Here is a 21,981-nt window from a genome sequence, read left to right as displayed (position 1 = left end):
CATCATTCCTGATTAAGGGCTGATGCCCGAAACATTGATTCTCCTGCTCCTTGAATGCTGCCTGACCTGCTGTGCTTTTCCAGCACTACACTCTCGACTCTGATCTCCAGCATCGGTAATCCTCACTTTCTGTACACATTTTTTATGTTCATCCACCTACGTGATGGGGCTGGATGTCTCTAATCTGTGTACACCTCAAATTTTCTCCAGTTTTGTCATTCTTGATGTTTGGTCTTTTTAAATAAACTGCCTTCTAGTTTGTTTGTGGCCATTAAGACTTCTGATTACTTGGGCTTCTGCTCTGATAGTATTCCTTTGTTCTTGTTAAACTAAGCCCTATATCTTGCCTTCTATCTCATTCTGGACTATTACTGTATGATCTACCCCTCCTATCAATAGGATTTCTTTCAGAGATTTCCGATCTCTTTCTGGGGGGTATGTTTGCTCCCCGACCCACTAGCTGACTTTCCAGTGTTTTCTTGCCTTCCACCTTTATATTTCATGTTTCCAATTTATCAGCTTAACTTCCTGTTCTTCATTCTGTATGTTCATCCAACTTTTATATTTTTCAGTAAACTTCCTTGTTCTAATTTAGAAAAGCACATTTCTCCACTGACCTATCCTTTCTGGTAAATATTTGAGTCAACAGTGTGGTGCTGGAAAAGCACAGCAAGTCAGACAGCATCCGAGGAGCAGGAGAAGCCATTCCTGATGAAGGGCTTATGCCTGAAACATTGATTCTCTTGTTCCTCGGATGCTACCTGACCTACTGTGCTTTTCCAGCACCACACTCTTGACTCTGATCTCCAACATTTGCAGTCCTCACTTTCTCCTGGTAAATATTTGACTTTGGTACCCACTGTTGACAGCTGACCTTTAGAACTAAAGACCTCATATTGACCATTAGAACTGATCTGTCCATTATCGGGCAAATTGTCAAATGTGGCAGTTTCATCCTCATAGCTGTGCAAAATTTGGGTATGAGAAGTACCTGGCTCCTCTTTTTTTCTTCATAGCTCCCTCAATCTGCAAATTTGCAATCCATACCAAGCAACCTTGAAAAGGGTGTACTAAACAGTCTGATTCCCACCCTGAGCAATTAGTATTTTCCCATCTTTACCAATAACCTTCCCCGGAGTGTCTGTTCTTTTAAGTTCATCTTTTGCAATAAACTGTGTTTCCTGTATTGAAACTGGTTTCTAATAGCTTTACATTACCAGCATGAGCTGCATACTTTGAGACTTCAGCTAGAATGAAAGCCTTTCTGCCTGTACGCTGTGCATTCAAATGTTCTGAAAAGTAGAACTAATTGTAGCCCGTTCCCAAGCTTTGGGCTGATCTTATGACCAATGGAACTTTAGAATTCCCATCAAACATAAACTGATAGAGACTATCTTCTTCCAAGATTTGCAACAAATTCTTAGTATGTCCTGCATATACTTGTGCAGCTAAAGAATTTACCGTTTAGCTGATCTGCCAAACTTTTATGAAACATTTTGACTATTACTGCACAGTTCTTTTAACATACTCTCTTGTGAAAAGGCTTTCTGCTGCCATATTCATACCTATTATGTTCATACTTACACATACACTTCTGATTTCATCATGAGCAAATTCCCGGCATTATCAGAGAGAAATGTTGCCACTAGTCCAAATCCAGTTCCTCTCCACCTTTCCTTAACCTTATGCACAATTACTTTCTTATTTTTACTATGTGTTACAGTTGGCTGACAAAATCTGTTTGTCAAATCTAAAAAGTGAAAAATGAAAAAATTTTTTTTATGCCATACCTTTAAACCCATGGCCACCACCTCACTGAAATCTCTTGTGAACAGCAGTCTGACTATAAATTGTGGTGTCCTTCAATATTTCTTAAAAACTTCACATCTATAACTTATCTCCACTATAAGCTTATCATTCTCACTAATCCCATATGCATGCATCGTTTACTAAAAGTTTTGATTTTTTTTAGAAGATGGATGAGCAAATTGCCAATGGAATGTGAATACAATTGAATTCTAAATTTTTACCCTCTGTGTCAATAACACTTCTTTAATTCGTTCACTGGAAAAATTATGTTCCATTGAATAAATACAATAATGTCCACATTTTGGAAAGTGCTAATTTATAAATATTCCGAATACAACAATCTTGTCATTTTCGATATCCAGCTTCATTTGTACTTTCTTCATCATTGGTCTAATGATAACCAGGGTATTTCACAGAATGCTATAAGCACTGTCAGAAAATGACTGATTGCAGCTATAATAGAGGGAATAATGACTTTTCAAAAATTTTAGATCATCATCAAAACTGAAACTGGTGGAACTCCCAACTTCCTTAACTTTTTTAACTTAATCTGGGTAACATTTTAGCCAGTCCATTTGATACATAGATGTACATTCATTGGCCAATGCTGCTCAATTGAAAAACTGTGCCCAGTAATACAGTCATTACTAGGCTGAAACTTGTAACTGATATAGTGGCATCCCTTTGATCTGTAGTTCCATCTTCCTTCCTCAATCCTTCATTTCATGTTTGGCTTTGACAGTTTATTATACCATTTGGGAAAGTTCTTGGCATAATGGTACTTTAAATGATACCTGAAACATCAACTGACTATACCCTGAGCATTGCTGGGGATGGGTAGAAACATGCAATACTATTTATCAGAAGATTAAATATATTGTGTAAAGCCCATGGAAGCACAAAGTTTGTATGATTTATAAAAGCCATTGAAAGTGTACCAGAAAAATGATCAAATCTTTATGAACTAGGTTAAATTACTGATATCATAGGAATTTTTCAAGCACATTTCCTCGGACAATCGTTGTATATGCTGGAAGACAAATGAAATCTTTTAATGTAAATCTTTATTCAGAGTTTCATATGACAGAAACCGTACAAGAGTTATTCAAAATCAAGAAAATAGTGTGGAAATTTCAACATTGATGAGCAGGCTGGATTGGTCACAGGTAGGGAATTAAATGGATAAAAAACACAAACATGTTGAGAAGTTGGTTCCTACCCATCAACATTTAAGTTTTATTCAAGTAAGACAATGAGTGGGCAACCATGGGTCAAGTGGCAGGCAGTCAACCTACTCCCAGAAGATGGATTGGCGTGTTGTAGACATTTAGTTAGGAAGCTCTGTATCTACTCTGCTTAGCAAATTTAACTGTTGCCAACCAGGTTTCCCAAGCAGGAGCAACAGTGGCATCAGCAGCAAAGGAAGAATAACTTCAGGGAAAGGGCAAGTACCTTCACAGGAGTCCTTTCTCCAACACATACCTGAACTAGCAACCCTGTGATCTTGGTTGGACCCTTCTGTAAGGGTCATGAATCAGACTCCTATCACTTCAGGGTCCTGGACTAGGTCCACCTGGCCCATTTGGATTTCTCCAGAGTGCAACCTGCCCAGTAGGAAGCTAGACCTGACTTCTAAATGTGGAATAAGTCTCAACATCAAAGACATATGCTGTGGTGTTAACATTTCACAGCACTCAGAGGAACCCAGACTTCTAGGTCAACCAATGTGCTGAGGGTTTTGCCCTGCCCAAAGCAAATCAGAATTTTAACCTCCCCCCCGCCCCCCACCCCTTCACCAAAAGAGCTTATTTTACTGCAAAATTACAACAAAATGCTGTATTTTAATGCTCGTGGTACCCGGTTTATCACCAGTCTTCCATCGTAACTTAAAGATGCAAATAACCATGGATCGGCTGAGGACCATTCAACAGCATAGACACTATCTTCATGCTCTTCATATGTAGCTATTATACTGTCCTGTAGTGGTTCTTTCCTGTAAATAAAAAATTATAGCCAAATTCTTTTAGTCCTTATAAGCTCTTTCCAATACAATTTAGAAATACAAACCAATGGGAAAGTTCCTTCAAGTTCATAATATTACATGACACAGTACAACACATAATCTAGGCTACACAAATGCAGTCAATTCAAACAAATTGTGTTTTAGTAGGGCAACAAGTGTAGGATCAAATATTTAGGTTTCTCTTTGGAATTTAGCACAAATTCTGCAGCATTTTTGTGACTTTCATATCAGCCAAGGACCACTGGTGCATCATCTGTCACCACTGCCTCTGTATGGTAGAAATGTCATTTGTACTAATACTTTAATGACTGTGTTTTTCTTATTCATTTATAAACCTACATCATGTTAAACATCTTGCATAAGATAGGTTCTTGTTTCAATTGTGCTTGCTGCAATTTTTGGTCACATTTGTGCCAACCATTATCCACTGTAAACTTCCAAATGATTTTGATTCTACTGCCTTACAGCAGTTAAAAGAGAAAATAGTAGTCTGTACTGTCCAATACTACAAGGTACCTTTATCATGCAAATTCCTCAAATCTTTCTCCCAATTTCTTCTTACTTTTATAGTATTTATCTCATCTCCTTAGACTGGCTTAGGGACAACAGTACGTTTTTCAAACTGGAGTAAAATATGGAGTGGTACATCCCCAGGTATCAGCTGATCCTTTTGATCTGTACATAGTAACAGGGCATAACTGAAAGACTGCAGAAACAGAGAAAAGTTGAGGATGTAAAAATTTTAACAGATTTCAGGAATGTTTAGACTGGTGAAATGAACAGAGAGATGGCAAAACAAAAACATGCAGAAAATTATGAAGCAATAAAATTTTGAAGGGGTGCAGGAACAGAGACATAAGTTTCCATACAGAAATCTATGAAGGCGGCAGGACAATTTCAGAAGGTTGTTTATCATAGGAGCTGCTTGCATTTGATTAAAAGAGATATTAAGCACAAAAGCACAGAAGCTATGCTTAGCATTTATAAATTATTGGTTGGGTCCCTCCTTGCAATTCTGGCCACCACAATTTAAAGAGCATATCAAGATCCTGACGAATGTGCAGAGCAGGTTTACCAGATTAGCATGAGAACCAAAACAAAATTCAGATATGTAGAGTGACTAGGGAAGCTGTGGTTATTCTAACAGCAGTGTTTGTTTAAGGAGGGCAATATATGCTGGTCTAGCTACTGGTGCCCACTGCCAACGAAGTGTTTTTGAAATGCAGTCACTGTTGTAATGCAGAAAACATGGAATCTAATTTACACATAGCAGAGTCCCACAAACAACAATGCAATAACAACCAATAAAAAAATGAAAAGAAAGTGCTGGAGAAACTTTACAGAACTCACAGCATCTGTGTAAAGAAAAACAAAGTTAATGTTTCGAGGCCGATATGACTAGACTCAAACTGTCAGCTCTGTGTTTCTCTCCACTGATCCTGCCAGGTCTGCTGAGTTTCTCCAGGACTTTAGTCTTTCAGGTCCCCAATATCTGTCATACTTTTTATTTTCGTGATAATTATCAGATTTGTGGGGGTTTTCTTGTGTGATGTTACTTGAGGAATAAATATTGGACTGAACATGGGGATAACTCCTCTGGTCTTCTTCAAACTCATGCACAGGGATCTTTCACATTTACCCAAAAGAGCAATAAGAATTCAGTTTACTGTCTCATCTAAAATATCATTCTCTCTCAGTTCTACACTACACGTTATTCTTGATTTGTGCACTCATGCTCTGGAGTGGTACTCAAACCCAAAATATTATGTCAGACTTTATGATTTTGTATATTTAAATAAATGCAATTTGTTCTTTTGGTTATATTCACTGTGATTCACATATGTATTATTCTGTGAGCAAAGCAGTAGTGAAGGGAATATTCTCTGGTTACATATTTCATCCTGACAAAAGCTAAATGCTATAGTCCATTTACTTAGTTTAAGATAAAGTTAGTGCTCTGCTGAACTGTGGGACTCTAAAATGCTGACATGAAAAGACATATTAATTCAGGCCAACCTACATCACCACATAATTTCAACTGCCTAGTCACATGTTTATGACAACACAAACAAAATCTGTCCTTTAGTTGCACCTACATATTTGGTGAGTTTTGGCCAACCACAGGATGAAAATATTTAGATGCAAACAAAGTTCCTAGGTGATGCCCTCCTGTTTTTATGGCTTTTGTAGAGGTTCTGGCCTCTCTTCTCAGCCATAAGAAATATTCAAATTCGTTCAGTCAAAATGGCACAGTTTTAGCTTAATACATGTGTTTAATCATCCATATTACTTTATCAAAACAACACAACACAATCCTGAAATAGCATATCAGTATCAAGAAAAGAGGACCCTTCACTTTGGGAGATAATTTTGTTTCATTCATTTATGGTCATGGGCATCACTGATAAAAACAGCAATTATTGCAAAGGACTGTTAAGAGTCAACCAAAAATTGCTTTGTATCTGCACTAGATTTGACAAGGACGCCAAATTTCCTCCCCAAAAGGGCATGAAACACATGGATTTTTACTATACTTTCAAAAGTTACATGGTCATTATTATTTTAATACCCTCCTTTTCTCCCAAACATTCAGATTTATTTAGAGAACGGAATTTAAGTTTTCCAGCTGATGTGGTGGAATTTTAGATTAGGTTAGATTAGATTAGATTCCCTACAGTATGGAAGGTGCATCAGTCAGGGAAATGACTGATAGGTCTGGGTGGCTTAGTCTTCAGAGGGTTGATGTGGACTTGTTGGGCCAATTGGAAGTTTAATTCATGATTTTGGATTATTAATGCATCTTTCTAGATTAGTAACCCATTAACAATAACCATTATGCTACCTTTTTCTAAACAGCACACAAGAGTGTTACATTCATTATATTATGGAGGGAGTTAAACATTTCCGTTTATTATAGAATATAGAATGGTTGAGGCAGGAAAGCAGGATATCTGTCCTACTGCGTCAATGACTGCTCCCTCAAAATCAAATTCCTCCCCCACCCCGTCTCACCTTCTTTACACTGCTTTTTGTTCTCTTCTGATAATTAACTACTTTTGGCTTCAGTAGGCACATATAACACTATTGCCACCTTTTTCTACTTTTTGTTTGCAGTAGAGAGCGACGGGTGCTGGGCATAAGTGAAGTTGGAGCGCAGAGGCCGTTGGGAAGGTGAGTTACTGTTATTTAAGTACTTACCTCGAAGCCAACGGTCTTTTTGCAGCAGAGAGTGGCGGGAGCTGGGCGGAAGTGAAGTCGGAGTGCAGAGGCGGTTGGGAAGGTGAGTGACTGTTATTTAAGTAGGTGCGTTCTAAACCCTAGGTCCTACACAGTAAGCCCTCCCTCCCAACCTTCTCCTCTAACCTAAATTAAAAGTCCGCAGACTTGCACCGAAAAAAAGGGGTCCAGGGAAGTTTCTGTTGAGAAAAGAGCGAGTCTTTAGCTCAGGAGTCTTCGACAAGGAGGTTGAGTAAAGTGATTACGCCACAGTTGAAGAGGGTAAAGACATGACTGCCAAGCTGATTCAGTGTGGTACGTGCATGATGTGGGAGGTCAAGGACTCTGGTGTATCTTGCTCGTATAACTGTGGCAAGTGTGTACAAATTCAGCTTCTGACAGAGCATATTGCAGCACTCATGAAAGAATTCGATGACCTCAGGCTCATCCGAGATTTTTCTGGACAGGAACTTCAGTGAGGTTATTACACCGACCAAACCAGAAAAGAATAGAAGGGAGAAGACGATGAGGAAGGCAGAGAGGAAACAAGTGCAAGAGACTCCAGTGGAAGTACCTGTCAGGAACAGGTTGAATCTTTTGGAAACAGTAGATTGGACACTGCTAGTCTGTGAGGTGGTCAGGTCTGCCAATCAAAAGTTGGCGTGGAGGCAGAGCCGAGGAGTCAGACATTGCACATCACACAGAGCTGTGGTTCTGTGGCAACAGGCGGGATTTGAGGATGGTGTGTTGCCTTCCTGGTGCCAGGATTAAGGACATTGCAGACAGAGTGCAGGAAATCCTCAAGGGCGAAGGTGAAGAGCCAGAGGCGGTGGTACATGTCGGCACAAATGATGTCGGGAAGAAGAGGAGGGACATTCTATAGCGGGACTTCGGAGAATTCGGAAGAAGGCTGAAAAGCAGTATGTCCAGGGTGGTTATCTCCGGTTTGCTTCCAGTTCCTCGGGCTGGAGAGGCCAGGAACAAGGAGATAATGGACTTGAATGTGTGGCTGGGGAACTGGTGCAGGAAGCAAGGATTTAAGTTCTTGGATCACTGGGGTATGTTTTGCAGTAAGGATAAATTATACAAGAGGGACGGGTTGCACCTTAATAGGTGGGGGACCAGCATTCTGGCAGGTAGGTTTGCCACTGTAACTCAGCTGCGTTTAAACTAAATAGCGGGGGGGGGAGGGGACAAACTGGAAGTTTAAGAAGGAAATTGAAGGGAAAGTTAGAACAAGAGAAGTCAAGAAAGACAACAGTACCAATGGAGCAGAAAATTCAAAAAGGGATCATGCCGTAAGGTTGAGTGAAATAGGGATTGATAGCAAGGGTGAGGGCAGTACCAAATTAAAAATATTATATATGAATGCATGAAGCATTAGAAATAAGATGGATGAGCTTAAGGCTCATTTGGAAATTGGCAGTTACAATGTTGTGGGGATAACGAGACGTGGCTTCAAGTGGACAGGGCCTGGGAAATAAATATTCAAAGCTATATGTGCTATCATAAGAACACTGACTGGCAGAGGGGGTGGGGTGGCCCAGTTGGTAAGGAATGACATTCAGTCCCTTGCGCGGGAGGACCTAGAATCAAGGGATGTAGAGTCAGTATGGATAGAGCTGAGAAATTCTAAGGGTAGAATGATCCTCATGGGAGTTATCTACAGGCCCCCAAACAGTAGTCTGGATGTAGGGTGTAAGTTGAATGAGGAGTTGAAATTGGCCTGTCGCAAAGATATTACTACAGTTGTTATGGGGGATTTCAACATGCAGGTAGACTGGGAGAATCAGGATGGTATTGGACCGCAAGAAAGGGAGTTTGTGGAGTGCCTCTGAGATGGATTCTGAGAACAGCTGGTGCTGGAGCCTACCAGGGAGAAGGCAATTCTGGATCTGGTGTTGTGCAACAAACCGGATTTGATCAGGGACTTCGAAGTGAAGGAACCATTAGGAGGTAGTGACCATAATACAATAAGCTTTAATCTGCAATTTGAAGATCCTAAGAGGAGGCAGGGGTGGCCGTGGCTGACGAGGGAAGTTAAGAAACATATAAAGTCAAAAGAGAAAAAGTATAACATAGCAAAGATGAGTGGGAAAACGGAGGACTGGGAAGCTTTTAAAGAACAACAGAGGATAACTAAGAAGGAAATATGCAGAGAAAAAATGAGGTACAAAGTAAACTGGCCAAAAATATAAAGGAGGATAGTAAAAGCTTTTTTAGGTATGTGAAAGGAAAAAAAATGGTTAAGACTAAAATTGGGCCCTTGAAGACTGAAACGGGTGAATATATTAGGGGGATCAAAGAAATGGCAGAGAGTTGAATTGGTACTTCAGATCTGTGTTCACTGGGGAAGGCACAAGCAATCTCCCAGAGGTAATAGTGGCTGAAGGACCTGAACTGAAGGGAATTTATATTTGCCAGGAAATGGTGTTGGAGAGACTGTTAGGTCTGAAGGTTGATAAGTCCCCAGGGCCTGATGGTCTGCATCCCAGGGTACTGAAGGAGGTGGCTCTAGAAATCGTGAATGCGTTGGTGATCATTTTCCAATGTTCTATAGATTCAGGATCAGTTCCTGCGGATCGGAGGGTAGCTAATATTGTCCCACCTTTTAAGAAAGGAGGGAGAGAGAAAGCAGGGAATTATAGACCAGTTAGTCTGACCTCAGTGGTGGGAAAGATGCTGGAGTCTATTATAAAGGATGAAATTATGACTCATTTGGATAGCAGTAACAGGATAGGTCAGAGTCAGCATGGATTTATGAAGGGGAAATCATGCTTGACTAATCTTCTGGAATTTTTTGAGGATGTAACTCTGAAGATGAACAAGGGAGATCCAGTGGATGTAGTGTACCTGGACTTTAAGAAAGCCTTTGATAAAGTCCCACATAGGAGATTAGTGAGCAAAATTAGGGCGCATGGTATTGGGGGCAAAATACTGACTTGGATTGAAAATTGGTTGGCTGACAGGAAACAAAGAGTAGTGATAAACGGCTCCCTTTCGGAATGGCAGGCGGTGACCAGTGGGGTACCGCAGGGATCAGTGCTGGGATCGCAGCTTTTTACAATATACATTAATGATATAGACGATGGTATTAAAAGTAATATTAGCAAATTTGCTGATGATACAAAGCTGGATGGCAGGGTGAAATGTGAGGAGGATGTTAGGAGATTACAGGGTGACCTGGACAGGTTAGGTGAGTGGACAGATGCATGGCAGATGCAGTTTAATGTGGATAAATGTATGGTTATCCACTTTGGTGGCAAGAACAGGAAAGCAGATGGAGTCAAGTTAGGTAATGGGGCAGTACAACGAGATCTAGGTGTTCTTGTACATCAGTCAATGAAAGCAAGCATGCAGGTACTGCAGGCAGTGAAGAAAGCTAATAGCATTCTGGCCTTCATAACAAGACAAATTGAGTATAGAAGCAAAGAGGTTCTTCTGCAGCTGTACAGGGCCCTGGTGAGACCGCACCTGGAATATTGTGTGCAGTTTTGGTCTCCAAATTTGAGGAAAGACATTCTGGTTATTGAGGGAGTGCAGTGTAGGTTCATGAGGTCAATTCCCAGAATGGCAGGACTATCTTACACTGAATGATTTGGAGTGACTGGGCTTGTATACCCTTGAGTTTAGAAGACTGAGAGGGGATCTGATTGAGACGTATAAGATTATTAAAGGATTGGACACTCTGGAGGCAGGAAGCATGTTTCCGCTGATGGGTGAGTCCCGAACCAGGAGACACAGTTTAAAAATAAGAGGTAGGCCATTTAGAACAGAGTTGAGGAGAAACTTCTTCACCCAGAGAATGGTGGGTGTGTGGAATGCTCTGCCCCAGAAGTCAGTGGAGGCCAAGTCTCTGGATACTTTCAAGAAAGAGTTGGATAGAGCTCTTAAGTATAGTGGAATCAAGGGTTATGGGGATAAGGCAGGAACAGGATACTGATGGAGGATGAGGAGAAAGTGAGGTCTGCAGATGCTGGAGATCAGAGCTGAAAATGTGTTCCTGGAGAAGCGCAGCAGGTCAGGCAGCATCCAGGGAACAGGAGAATCGACGTTTCGGGCATAAGCCCTTCTTCAGGAAACTGATGGAGGATGATCAGCCATGATCATAATGAATAGTGATGCTGGCTCGAAGGGCAAAATGGCCTACTCCTGTACCTATTGTCTATTGCCCTCTTCTCCACCTTCCAAGCTCCTATTAGTGTCCTGTAAAAAGCTATTCATTGATTTCTAGTTTTATAGCAAAATAACTACTAGTCTCACTTCTTTTCAGACAAATCAAACCTAAAGTGCTATCTTACTTTCCTGTAAGGGCACTATTCTATGCTGTTTTCTGTGGACAGTAACAGCCAGCATTCTCAGTGACTCTTCAATGTCTTTGACTACCTCAGAGTATTTTATTCACAAGGTTTTCACTTCAGAATAAAGAACTGGGGCCAGTTAATTTAAGTTTTTCTCTTATATATGGATATTTTACAAAGTAAAGAACAAAATGACTGTACAACTACGTTAATACGATGTCTAGAATCATAGAGATGTACAGCATGGAAACAGACCCTTCAGTCCAACTCGTCCATGCCGACCAGATATCCCAACCCAATCTAGTCCCACCTGTCAGCACCCGGCTCATATCCCTCCAAATCCTTCCTATTCATATGGCCATCCAAATGCCTCTTAAATGTTGCAATTGTACCAGCCTCCACCACTTCCTCTGGCAGCTCATTCCATACACATACCACCATCTGCATGAAAAAGTTGCCCCTTAGGTCTCTTTTATATCTTTCCCCTCTCACCCTAAACCTATGCCCTCTAGTACTGGACTCCTCCACCCCCGGGAAAAAAGACTTTATCTATTTATTGTATCTATGCCTCATGACTTTATAAACCTCATAAGGTCAGCCCTCAGCCTTTGATGCTCCAGGGAAAACATCCCTAGCCTATTCAACTCTACAAACATAACTCTAGTATTTCAGAAACAAAATCAAGGCAGATTCAGTCAAAGACACATTAGATACAAACGAATTCTTCCCCTTTTATGCCGGTGAGTACTTCAGCATTGGTTCTGAATCATAAGGGTAAATTTCAAGTTTCAATCCAGAAACTGACTGCTTAACACATGGCGACATTTCAGTGCAGTACTGACTCAGTGCCATAATAACTTTCAGATCAGATATTATACCAAGGCCGGGACTACCTGCTTAGGCAGCTGCCACTATTGAAAAGTTGCCGTTGTGTTCTGATCAATAATTATCCCTCAATCAACATAAAACACATTATCTAGTCATTCCCACATAAGAGATTAGCATATAAAGTTAAAGCACATGGGGTTGTGGGTTGTGTATGATATAGGTAGAGAATTGGATGGCAGACAGAAAACCAAAATGAAGAACAAATGGCTCATTTTCCAGTTGGCAACCAGTGACTAGTTGAGTACCGCAGGAATCAATGCTTGGGCACAGACAGTCACAATAAATATTGATTTACATGATTGAACGAAATGTAATACCTCCAATTCTGCAAGCTGTGAACTGCGAGAAAGATGCAGAGATGCTTCAGTGTGATTTAGACAAATTGAGTAAGTGGGCAAATGCATGACAGTTGAACAATAATAAGGATAAATGTGAGATATTTCACTGTGATCACAAAAACAGGAAGACAGATTATTGTCTGAATGGCAAGAGATTTGGAAAATCGGGAGGTGTTACGAGACCTGGGTGTCCTTGTACACCAGTCACTGAAAGAATGCATCAAGTGCAGCAGGCATTGAAGAAGGAAAATGATACATTGGCCTTCATCATGAGAGGATTCGAGTACAGAAGCAGGGGTATCTTGCTGCAATTGTGGAGGGCCTTGGTGAAACAACATCCAGAGTATTGTGCACTTTTGGTCTCCTTATCAGAGGAAAGATACTCTGCGATGGAGGGAGTGCAGAGTTGATTTCTGGGATGGCAGTAATGATGTTATGGAGGAGAAATTAAGTCAGTTAGGATTGTATTCACCGGAGTTTAGAAGAATGAGACGGAATCTCAGAAACCTATCAAATTCTAAAAGGACCAGACAGAGTAAACATTTATTCTTCATTTTGGTTTTCTGTCTGCCATCCAATTCTCTACCTATATCAGTACACTACCCACAACCCCAGGTGCTTTAACTTTATATGCTAATCTCTAATGTGGGAATGACTAGATAATGTCCTGATGACCAGAGAATCCAGGACCCACAGTTACAGATTTACAGAGTAGTCCATTTCAAACTGAGATGCGTAGAAATTTCTTCACCCAGAGAATAATGAGCCTGTGGAATTCCCATCCACAGAAAGTGGCTTAAAATAAAGCAGAATATTTTTCAAGAAGTGCTGAGATATAGTTCTTAGAGTTAAAAGATTGGGGAACTGGGAACTGAGTTTGATGATCAGTCATGATCATTTTGAATGGTCGCGCAGGCTTGAAAGGCCAAATGGCCTGCTCCTATTTTCTACATTTCTATGTTTTCCTTTGTTGCTGAAATGAAATAGCTAAACCTTGCTGACAACGCTGAACACGCTTTCAGTGTATGGGTTCTGGGACACTCCACGAACATATAAGAGGTTACTTAAATAGAAGTTATTTTTACCTTTTTGGTGTTTAGTTACAGTTCATAAAGTACTTTTTAATGTTCTAAACTATCTGTCAAGTATTACTTTCAAGTTGTGATACAGAAAGCAGCTTCAAATAATTAGAAACAAAATACCAATACTGGAAATACATTTTAGTAACAATGTTAAACACAATTCACTAGTTTCACGTCTTCTAGATGATTCAGACACTATTTAATAGAAATCAATGCAAAATACAAAACAAGTCACATTTTACGATGAATTCATGCATTTCTATCAGAGACCAAAATGTATTGTAGTTAATTTAATTATTATTGTTAAATGTTAAACGGTTCAGTAAAACTTTGGTTGAGGTTGTCTCCTTTAAAGATGTCATTCAGCAGTAATCACAGATGTCATCCTCAATGATCAGCAGAATTGAACTAATTACTATTAGCAAAGGAATTTTATTTACAATTTTTGTATCTTTAATTAAATTTTCTCAATTATATTATGTCCTTCAGGTAAAGAAATCTGTCATCCTTACCTGGTCTGGCCTACATGTGATTCTAGACCTGTGGTTGATTCTTTATCACCCTCTGGGCAATTAGGGATGGCAATAAATATAGGTTGAGCCAGTGGTGGCCACATCCCATGAATGAATAAAATCATACTCATTTAATAGTAATTAAATATACTTAGGTTGAACCATCAAGAATTGGTTCATAAAAACTTAAAACTGTTAACTCACCAGATATGGTGAGACCTTTTATCTTCTAAGCATATGAAAATCAATGAACATCTAATACAAAAGACATTTCTGACCCAATAAACTAAAACTTTTTGAGAGTTGGACAAAACTAACTTTGTGATATTGGATATGCTTGCTGCCACCAAATATTCGGTTGTCTCAAATGTTTTCTGGTCATCCCATCAGCGTAATACCATATACATTAGTTGCTAACAGAAGCAAAATGGGCTTCTTGAGATTAATCCTTATGCTGAATTCGCTTGTTCAGATGTTACTTTGTTTGGAATATCATGAGTACAACTGATTTGTTCAGTGGTGGAAATTTTTCCAGAAGATATTTACAATTTTGTGCTAAGTACTCATATCCATTAAGAACTGGATTGATACAATCTCAACTCATTTAACATTGTTCTGATAGAACCAGATAGAAGCAGTCATATTGAAGTTCAACACAACAACAGAGAATAGTATTCAATTCACTGAAGGCGTTTATATAATCATGAGGGGAATGAATAGGACGAATAGTCAATGTCTTGTCCGCAGTGAAGTTGAGTCCAGAACTAGAGGACATAGGTTTAAGGTGGGAGGGGAAGGATTTAAAAGGGACCTAAAGATGACTTTTTCCACACAGAGGGTGCTGTGTATGGAATGACCTGCCAGAGGAAGTGATGGAGGCAGGTACAATTACAACATTTAAACGGCTTTGGCTGGGTATATGAATAGGAAGGGTTAAGAAGGGTATGGGTCAAATGCTGGCAAATGGGAATAGATTAAGTTGGGACATCTGGTCGGCATGGTCGAGTTGGATGAAAGGGTCTGTTTCTGTGTAGTACTATAGCCATGAATTTAAAAAGGAGGTCCTTAAGGGTAGTAATACCTGGATCACTCCCACTGCGATGTGCTAGTGAGGGTAGGAATAGGAGAATAGATCAGATGAATGTATGGCTAAAAGCTGGTGTATGGTAGAAGGATTCACTTTTTTGGATCATTGGGATCTCTTCTGGTGTAGAAGTGACCTGTACAAGAAGAATGGATTGCACCTGAATTGGAAGAGGACTTAATGGTAAGGTCCTAGGATGTGTTGCTGAACAAAGAGACCTTGGAGTGCACGTTCATAGCTCCTTGAAAGTGGAGTCGCAAGTAGATAGGATAGTGAAGAAGGCGTTTGGTATGCTTTACTTTATTGGTCAGAGTATTGAGTACAGGAGTTGGGAGGTCATGCTGCGGCTGTACAGGATATTGGTTAGGCCACTGTTGGAATATTGCTTGCAATTCTGGTCTCCTTCCTATCGGAAAGATGTTGTGAAACTTGAAAGGGTTCAGAAAGATTTACAAGCATGTTGCCTGAGTTGGAGGATTTGAGCTAAAGAGAAAGGCTGAACAGGCTGGGGCTGTTTTCCCCGGAGTGTCAGAGGCTGAAGGGTGACCTTATAGAGGTTTAAAAAATTATGAGGGGCATGGATAGGATAAATAGGCAAAGTCTTTTCCCTGGGGTGGGGGAGTCCAGAACTAGAGGGCAAAGGTTTAGGGTGAGAACGGAAAGATATAATAGAGACTTAAGGGGCAACTTTTTCACGCAGATGGTGGTACATGTATGGAATGAGCTGCCAGAGGAAATGGAGGCTGTACAATTGCAACATTTAAGAGGCATCTGGATGGGTATATGAATAGGAAGGGTTTGGAGAGATATGGGCCGGGTGCTGGCAGATGGGACAAGATTGGATTGGGATAACTGGTCGGCATGGACGGGTTGGACCAAAGGGTGTGTTCCTGTGCTGTACATCTCTATGACTCGAAGCGAGTCAAACAGTCAGGGCAAGCAGGAACAAAGCAGAACCGATAAATTAAACTGCAGTTATTTCAATGCAAGAAGCCTAACAGCGAAGGCAGATAAACTCATGGCATGGTTAGGAACACGGGACTGGGATATTATAGCAATTACAGAAACATAGCTCAGGGATGGACAGGACTAGCAGGTTAATGTTCCAGGATACAAATGCTGCAGAAAGGACAGAAAGGAAGGCAAGAGAGGAGAGGCAGTGGTGTTTCGGATTCAGGATAGCATTGCAGTTGTACTGAGGGAGGATATTCCTGGAAATACATCCAGGGAAGTTATTTGGGTGGAACTGAGAAATAAGAAAAGAATGATCACCTTATTGGGATTGTATTATAGATCCCCTAATAGCCGGTGGGAAATTGAGAAACAAATTTGTAAGGAGATTTCAGTTATCTGCAAGAATAATAGGGTGGTTATGGTAAGAGATTTTAACTTTGCAAACATGGATTGGGACTGCCATAGAGTTAAGGGTTTAGATTACATTACATTACATTCCCTACAGTGTGGAAACAGGCCCTTCGGCCCAACAAGTCCACACCAATCCTCCGAAGAGCAACCCACCCAGACCCATTCCCCTACATTCACCCCTGACTAATGCACCTAACACTATGGGCAATTTAGCATGGCCAATTCACCTAACCTGCACATCTTTGGATTGTGGGAGGAAACCGGAGCACCCGGAGGAAACCCATGCAGACATGGGGAGAATGTGCAAACTCCACACAGGCAGTTGCCCAAGGCGGGAAATGAACCCGGATCCCTGGCGCTGTGAGGCAGCAGTGCTAACTACTGAGCCACGAGGAATTTCTAAAGAGGGTATAAGAAAGTTTTCTGAGTCAGTATGTGGATGTACCTACTAGAGAAGGTGCAAAACTTGACCTACACTTGTGAAATAAGGCAGGGCAGGTGATTGAGGTGTCAGTGGGGGAGCACTTTGGGACCAGTTACCGCAACTCTATCAGTTTTAAAATAGTGATAGAAAAGGACAGACCAAATCTAACAGTTGAAGTTCTAAATTGGAGGAAGGCTAATTTTGACTTTCAAAAGAACGTTCAAAAACTGATTGGGTGCAGATGATCACAGGTAAAGGGACGGCTAGAAAATGGGAAGCCTTCAGAAATGAGATACCGAGAATCCAGAGACAGTATATTCCTGTTAGGGTGAAAGGAAAAGCTGGTAGGTGTAGGAAATGCTGGATGACTAAAGAAATTAAGAGTTTGGTTAAGAAAAAGAAGAAAGCTTATGTCAGGTATATTCAGGATAGATCAAGTGAATCCTTAGAAGAGTAGAAAGGCAGTAGGAGTATACTTAAGAGAGAAATCATTGGGCCAAAAGGGGACATGAGATAGATTTGGCAAATAGAATTAAGGAGAATCCAAAGGATTTTTACAAATATATTAAGGACAAAAGGGTAACTAGGGAGAGAATAGGGCTTCTCAAAGATCAGCAAGGCGGCCTCTGTGTGGAGCCGCAGAAAATGGGAGAGATACTAAACGATTATTTTTCATCAATATTTACTGTGGAAAAGGACATGGAAGATATAGAATGTGGGGAAATAGATGGTGACATCTTGAAAGATGTACATATTACAGAGGAGGAAGTGATTCCTGTCTTGAAATGCAAAAAGGTGGATAAATTCCCAGGACCTGAATAGGTGTACCCTAGTGCACTGTGGGAAGCTAGGGAAGTGATTGCTGGGCCCCTTGCTGAGATGTTTGTATCATCGATAGTCACAGGTGAGGTGCTGGAAGACAGGAGGTTGGCTAAAGTAGTGCCACTATTTAAGAAAGGTGGTAAGGACAAGCCAGGGAACTATAGACCACTGAGCCTGACGTCAGTGGTGGGCAAGTTGTTGGAGGGAATCCTAAGGGACAGGATTTACACATATTTCGAAAGATAAGGACTGATTATGGATAGTCAGCATGGCTTTGTGCATGAGAAATCATGTCTCACGAACTTGATTGAGCTTTTTGAAAAAGTAACAAAGAGGATTGATGAGGGCAGAGTGGTGGACGTGATCTATATGGACTTCAGTAAGGCGTTCGACAAGGTTCCCCATGGGAGACTGGTTATCAAGGTTAGATCTCATGGAATACAGGGAGAACTAGCCATTTGGATACAGAACTGGCTCAAAGGTAGAAGACAGAGGGTGGTGGTGGAGGGTTGTTTTTCAGATTGGAGGACTGTGGCCAGTGGAGTGCCACAAGAATTGATGCTGGTCCACTGCTTTTTGTCATTTATATAAATGATTTGGATATGAACATAGGAGGTATAGTTAGTAAGTTTGCAGATGACACCAAAATTGGAGATGTCGTGGACAGCGAAGAAGGTTACCTCAGATTACAATGGAATATTGATCAGACACAGCAATGGGCTGAGGAGTGGCAGATGGAGTTTAATTTAGATAAATGTGAAAAGCTGCATTTTGGAAAAGCAAATCTTAGCAGGACTTAGACACTTAATGGTAAGGTCCTAGGGAGTGTTGCTGAACAAAGAGATCTTGGAGTGCATCGGAGGCTGAGGGGTGACCTTATAGAGGTTTATGAAATCATAAGGGGCATGGATAGCATACTTAGTCAAAGTCTTTTCCCTGGGGTGGGGTAGAGGGCATAGGTCGAGGGTGAGAGGGGAAAGGTATAAAAGGGACCGAAGGGGCAACTTTTTAATGCCAGGATGGGACCATTCGCCACAACAGATTTGCCGCCAACTCTTAGCCACTGCCCTTTGACAGCCGAGGACACTTAGCCACCACCTATTGGCTACTGAAGATGATTCCGCAAATAAGCAGATTCGCCAACGACGATTAGTCACTGCCCTATGCTTTGTTTCCCCATGATATGTGGTTGGTCTATGAGACAACAATAAACGATGAAAATCACACAAATCATCACGCTGAAGCCGCTCATTGGAAAATTGCTTTTGAACTCGGAGCTCACCACCCAACCATATGGAAATTTATTGGAACGTTAATGAAAGTGCAAAAGGGGCAAGATTTATATATGGAACAGCTGATAGCGGATTAGCCACCACAAATAAAGCTAAACAAAATCGAGAATCAGATGATAGAATAACAAATATTGTTCTTGAATACGGTGAAAGAGATTGTTTGGAATATCTTAGAGGAACAGCTTATAACTATCAAATGAACTAAAAAATTTCATTGTTTAATATTAATGTGAGATTTTACTGCCATTATAAAAATTTTTTAAATATATTTCCTTTTTCTGGTTAAAGTTTGTAACTCATTTTTATTTATAAACCAATAAAATGATATTTATTTTACCTCGTTTTTATCAATATGTAGTATGTAGTTGTATAAGTAAAAGGGACTGAGAAGTATGAAAGAACAGGCGGGAGGGAAAACAATCAGTACATATATATATTTCCGGTGGCGAATAGTCTCCAGAGGTCAAACGACCCCAGTGGAGAAACGCTGGTGGAGAACTGGCAGTGGCAAATCATCATCAGCGAATCTGCCGTGGTGAATCGTCACCAACCCTTTCATGCAGAGTGGTGTGTGTATGGAATGAGCTTCCAGAGGAAATGGTCGAAGCTAGTACAATTGCAACATTTAAAAGACATCTGGATGGATAAATGAATAGAAAGGGTTTAGAGGGATATGGACCAAGTACTGGCGAATGGGACTAGATTAGATTGGGATATCTGGTTGGCATGGACGAGTTGGACCGTAAGGTTTGTTTCCATGCTGTACATCTCTATGACTCTATGAATCTTAAGTCCTGCTCATCTAATCATAAATATGTAAATCTGATGCAGTTTTGCAATTTTCACAAGGACAATAATTATTCTATTAACTTTACAAACTGAAATTGAAGTAAGTGTTATTATATTTTTGGAGTTTGTTCACTGGGAGTAATTTATGTTGTTCCACTCCTCACATAGGGCCTCCTGACCAAAATAGTGCTGTCATGACTATGGAACTATACTATTATATATTTTCTACAGAAAGCTAATCTGTCTTAAAAATGGACACAGAATCCTGCAAAGTGGCTTCCAGGAGTCACATGACTGTCTTTGTTGATTCACTTCAGCCAGAAAGGCAGGCAGGCTAATGTGTTAAATTTGTTATTTCAGCATCAACTGCGAAGTATGACATTTCGAATTTGATTAATCCTTGGAAACACAATAGGTTCTTTTGAAAGTGCATTAATGCAAAGCTTTGAGAAAAAATATCAGAGATTAGAAGGACGTCAGAGAAAACCAGCACCGATCTAGGAAGGAAAGTCAAAGTTACATCGTAGCCATTTTAAGATTGATCTGTTTACGTCAGGCTATGAGACACCATTTTAATCAGAATCCATCAGTGAGAACTCTCAAAGCGACATTTCTCAGCTAAAGGAAAACAAAAGAGGGATTTCAGTATCTACTACAATTCTGCTTCAAAGAATCCAGGCAATTTGCCAAAACCATATGACTTGAGGAACAAAAACACTTCTCACTCTTGGATATTCTTGCTCCACCTACTGATGTGTTTATAAAATTATAAGACTAACTAGTTGCATACTTGTCTTCATTGTGATTATCTTCATAGTCATTTAAATCATCATTATCATCTACCAGATAGCCAAAGGGCTCTTATGAAATGGAAACCATGGCAAGGATAACTCTCCTGCCACTACTGGCACTCAACACCAATTGATCACATGAATGATTACATCAGATACTCCAAATCCTATGTACAGGTACAAGCTGCCTCAAACTATTCAACTACAGTAATCCTCAGAGTGGCTGAATTATGACATCAAGTTTTCAACCCATTCAACTCATATTTAAGAAAGTAATGATAGCAGACAAATCTTACTTTTATCTTTATAAATATCATGTATCTGTATCTATTTTTAATCTTTGTGTTTTAGCTAATAACTCTTTGTGAACAATTTTGGACCCCATATCTCAGGACTTATACACTTTATGGTAAAGTCCGAGGGAGTGTTGCTGAACAAAGAGACCTTGGAGTGCACGTTCATAGATCCTTGAAAGTGGAGTCGCAGGTAGATAGGATAGTGAAAAAGGCGTTTGGTATGCTTTTCTTTATTGGTTAGACTATTGAGTACAGGAGTCGGGAAGTCATGTTGCGGCTATACAGGATATTGGTTAGGCCACTGTTGGAATATTGCTTGCATTTCTGGTCTCCTTCCTATCAGAAAGATGTTGTGAAACTTGAAAGGGTTCAGAAAAGATTTACAAGGATGTTGCCAGGGTTGGAGGATTTGAGCTATCGGGAGAGGCTGAATAGTCTGGGATTGTTTTCCCAGAGGCTGAGGGTGTGCTTATAGAGGTTTACAAAATTATGAGGGGTATGGATAGGGTAAATAGGTAAAGTCTTTTCCCTGGGGTCAGGGAGTCCAGAACGAGAGGGCCTATGTTTAGGGTGAGAGGGGAAAGATATAAAAGGGACCTAAGGAGCAACCTTTTCACACAGAGGGTGGTATGTGTATGGAATGATCTGCCAGAGGAAGTGGTGGAGGCTGGTATAATTGCAACATTTAAGAGGCATTTGGATGGGTACATGAATAGGAAGGGTTTGGAGGGATATGGGGCGGGTGCTGGCAGGTGGGACTAGATTGGGTTGGGATATCTGGTTGGCATGGACAGGTTGGACGAAGGGTCTGTTTCCATGCTGTACATCTCTATGACTCTATGAAAGATACTTTGGTCCTGGAGCAGGTCCAGAGGAGGTTCATGAGAATGATCCCGGGATTGAAAGGCTTAATATATGAGGAAAATTTGAGGACTCTGGCACGATACTC

At 40.5% G+C, this 21,981-nt stretch overlaps 1 protein-coding gene across 2 annotated transcripts in view; it reads right to left on the bottom strand.

The window, feature by feature from the left end:
* Positions 1-2,856: 2,856 nt before the first annotated feature.
* Positions 2,857-21,981, bottom strand: part of eipr1 (EARP complex and GARP complex interacting protein 1) — an 87,160-nt gene continuing 68,035 nt past the window's right edge. For both annotated transcript variants that reach the window (XM_087977998.1, XM_087978001.1), the window contains one exon: positions 2,857-3,802. In XM_087977998.1, the coding sequence (XP_087834124.1) occupies positions 3,631-3,802 (172 nt within the window). In that variant the 3' untranslated portion in view covers positions 2,857-3,630. The remainder of the gene's footprint in view (positions 3,803-21,981) is intronic.

Source organism: Chiloscyllium plagiosum, unplaced genomic scaffold (assembly GCF_037043375.1).
Source record: "Chiloscyllium plagiosum isolate Xiang-an unplaced genomic scaffold, Cpla_swu_hap1 HiC_scaffold_3, whole genome shotgun sequence".
In the NCBI taxonomy this organism is placed as follows: domain Eukaryota; kingdom Metazoa; phylum Chordata; class Chondrichthyes; order Orectolobiformes; family Hemiscylliidae; genus Chiloscyllium; species Chiloscyllium plagiosum.
Note: the sequence above shows the minus strand (reverse complement) of the source record. Positions and strands in the feature narration are given on the sequence as shown.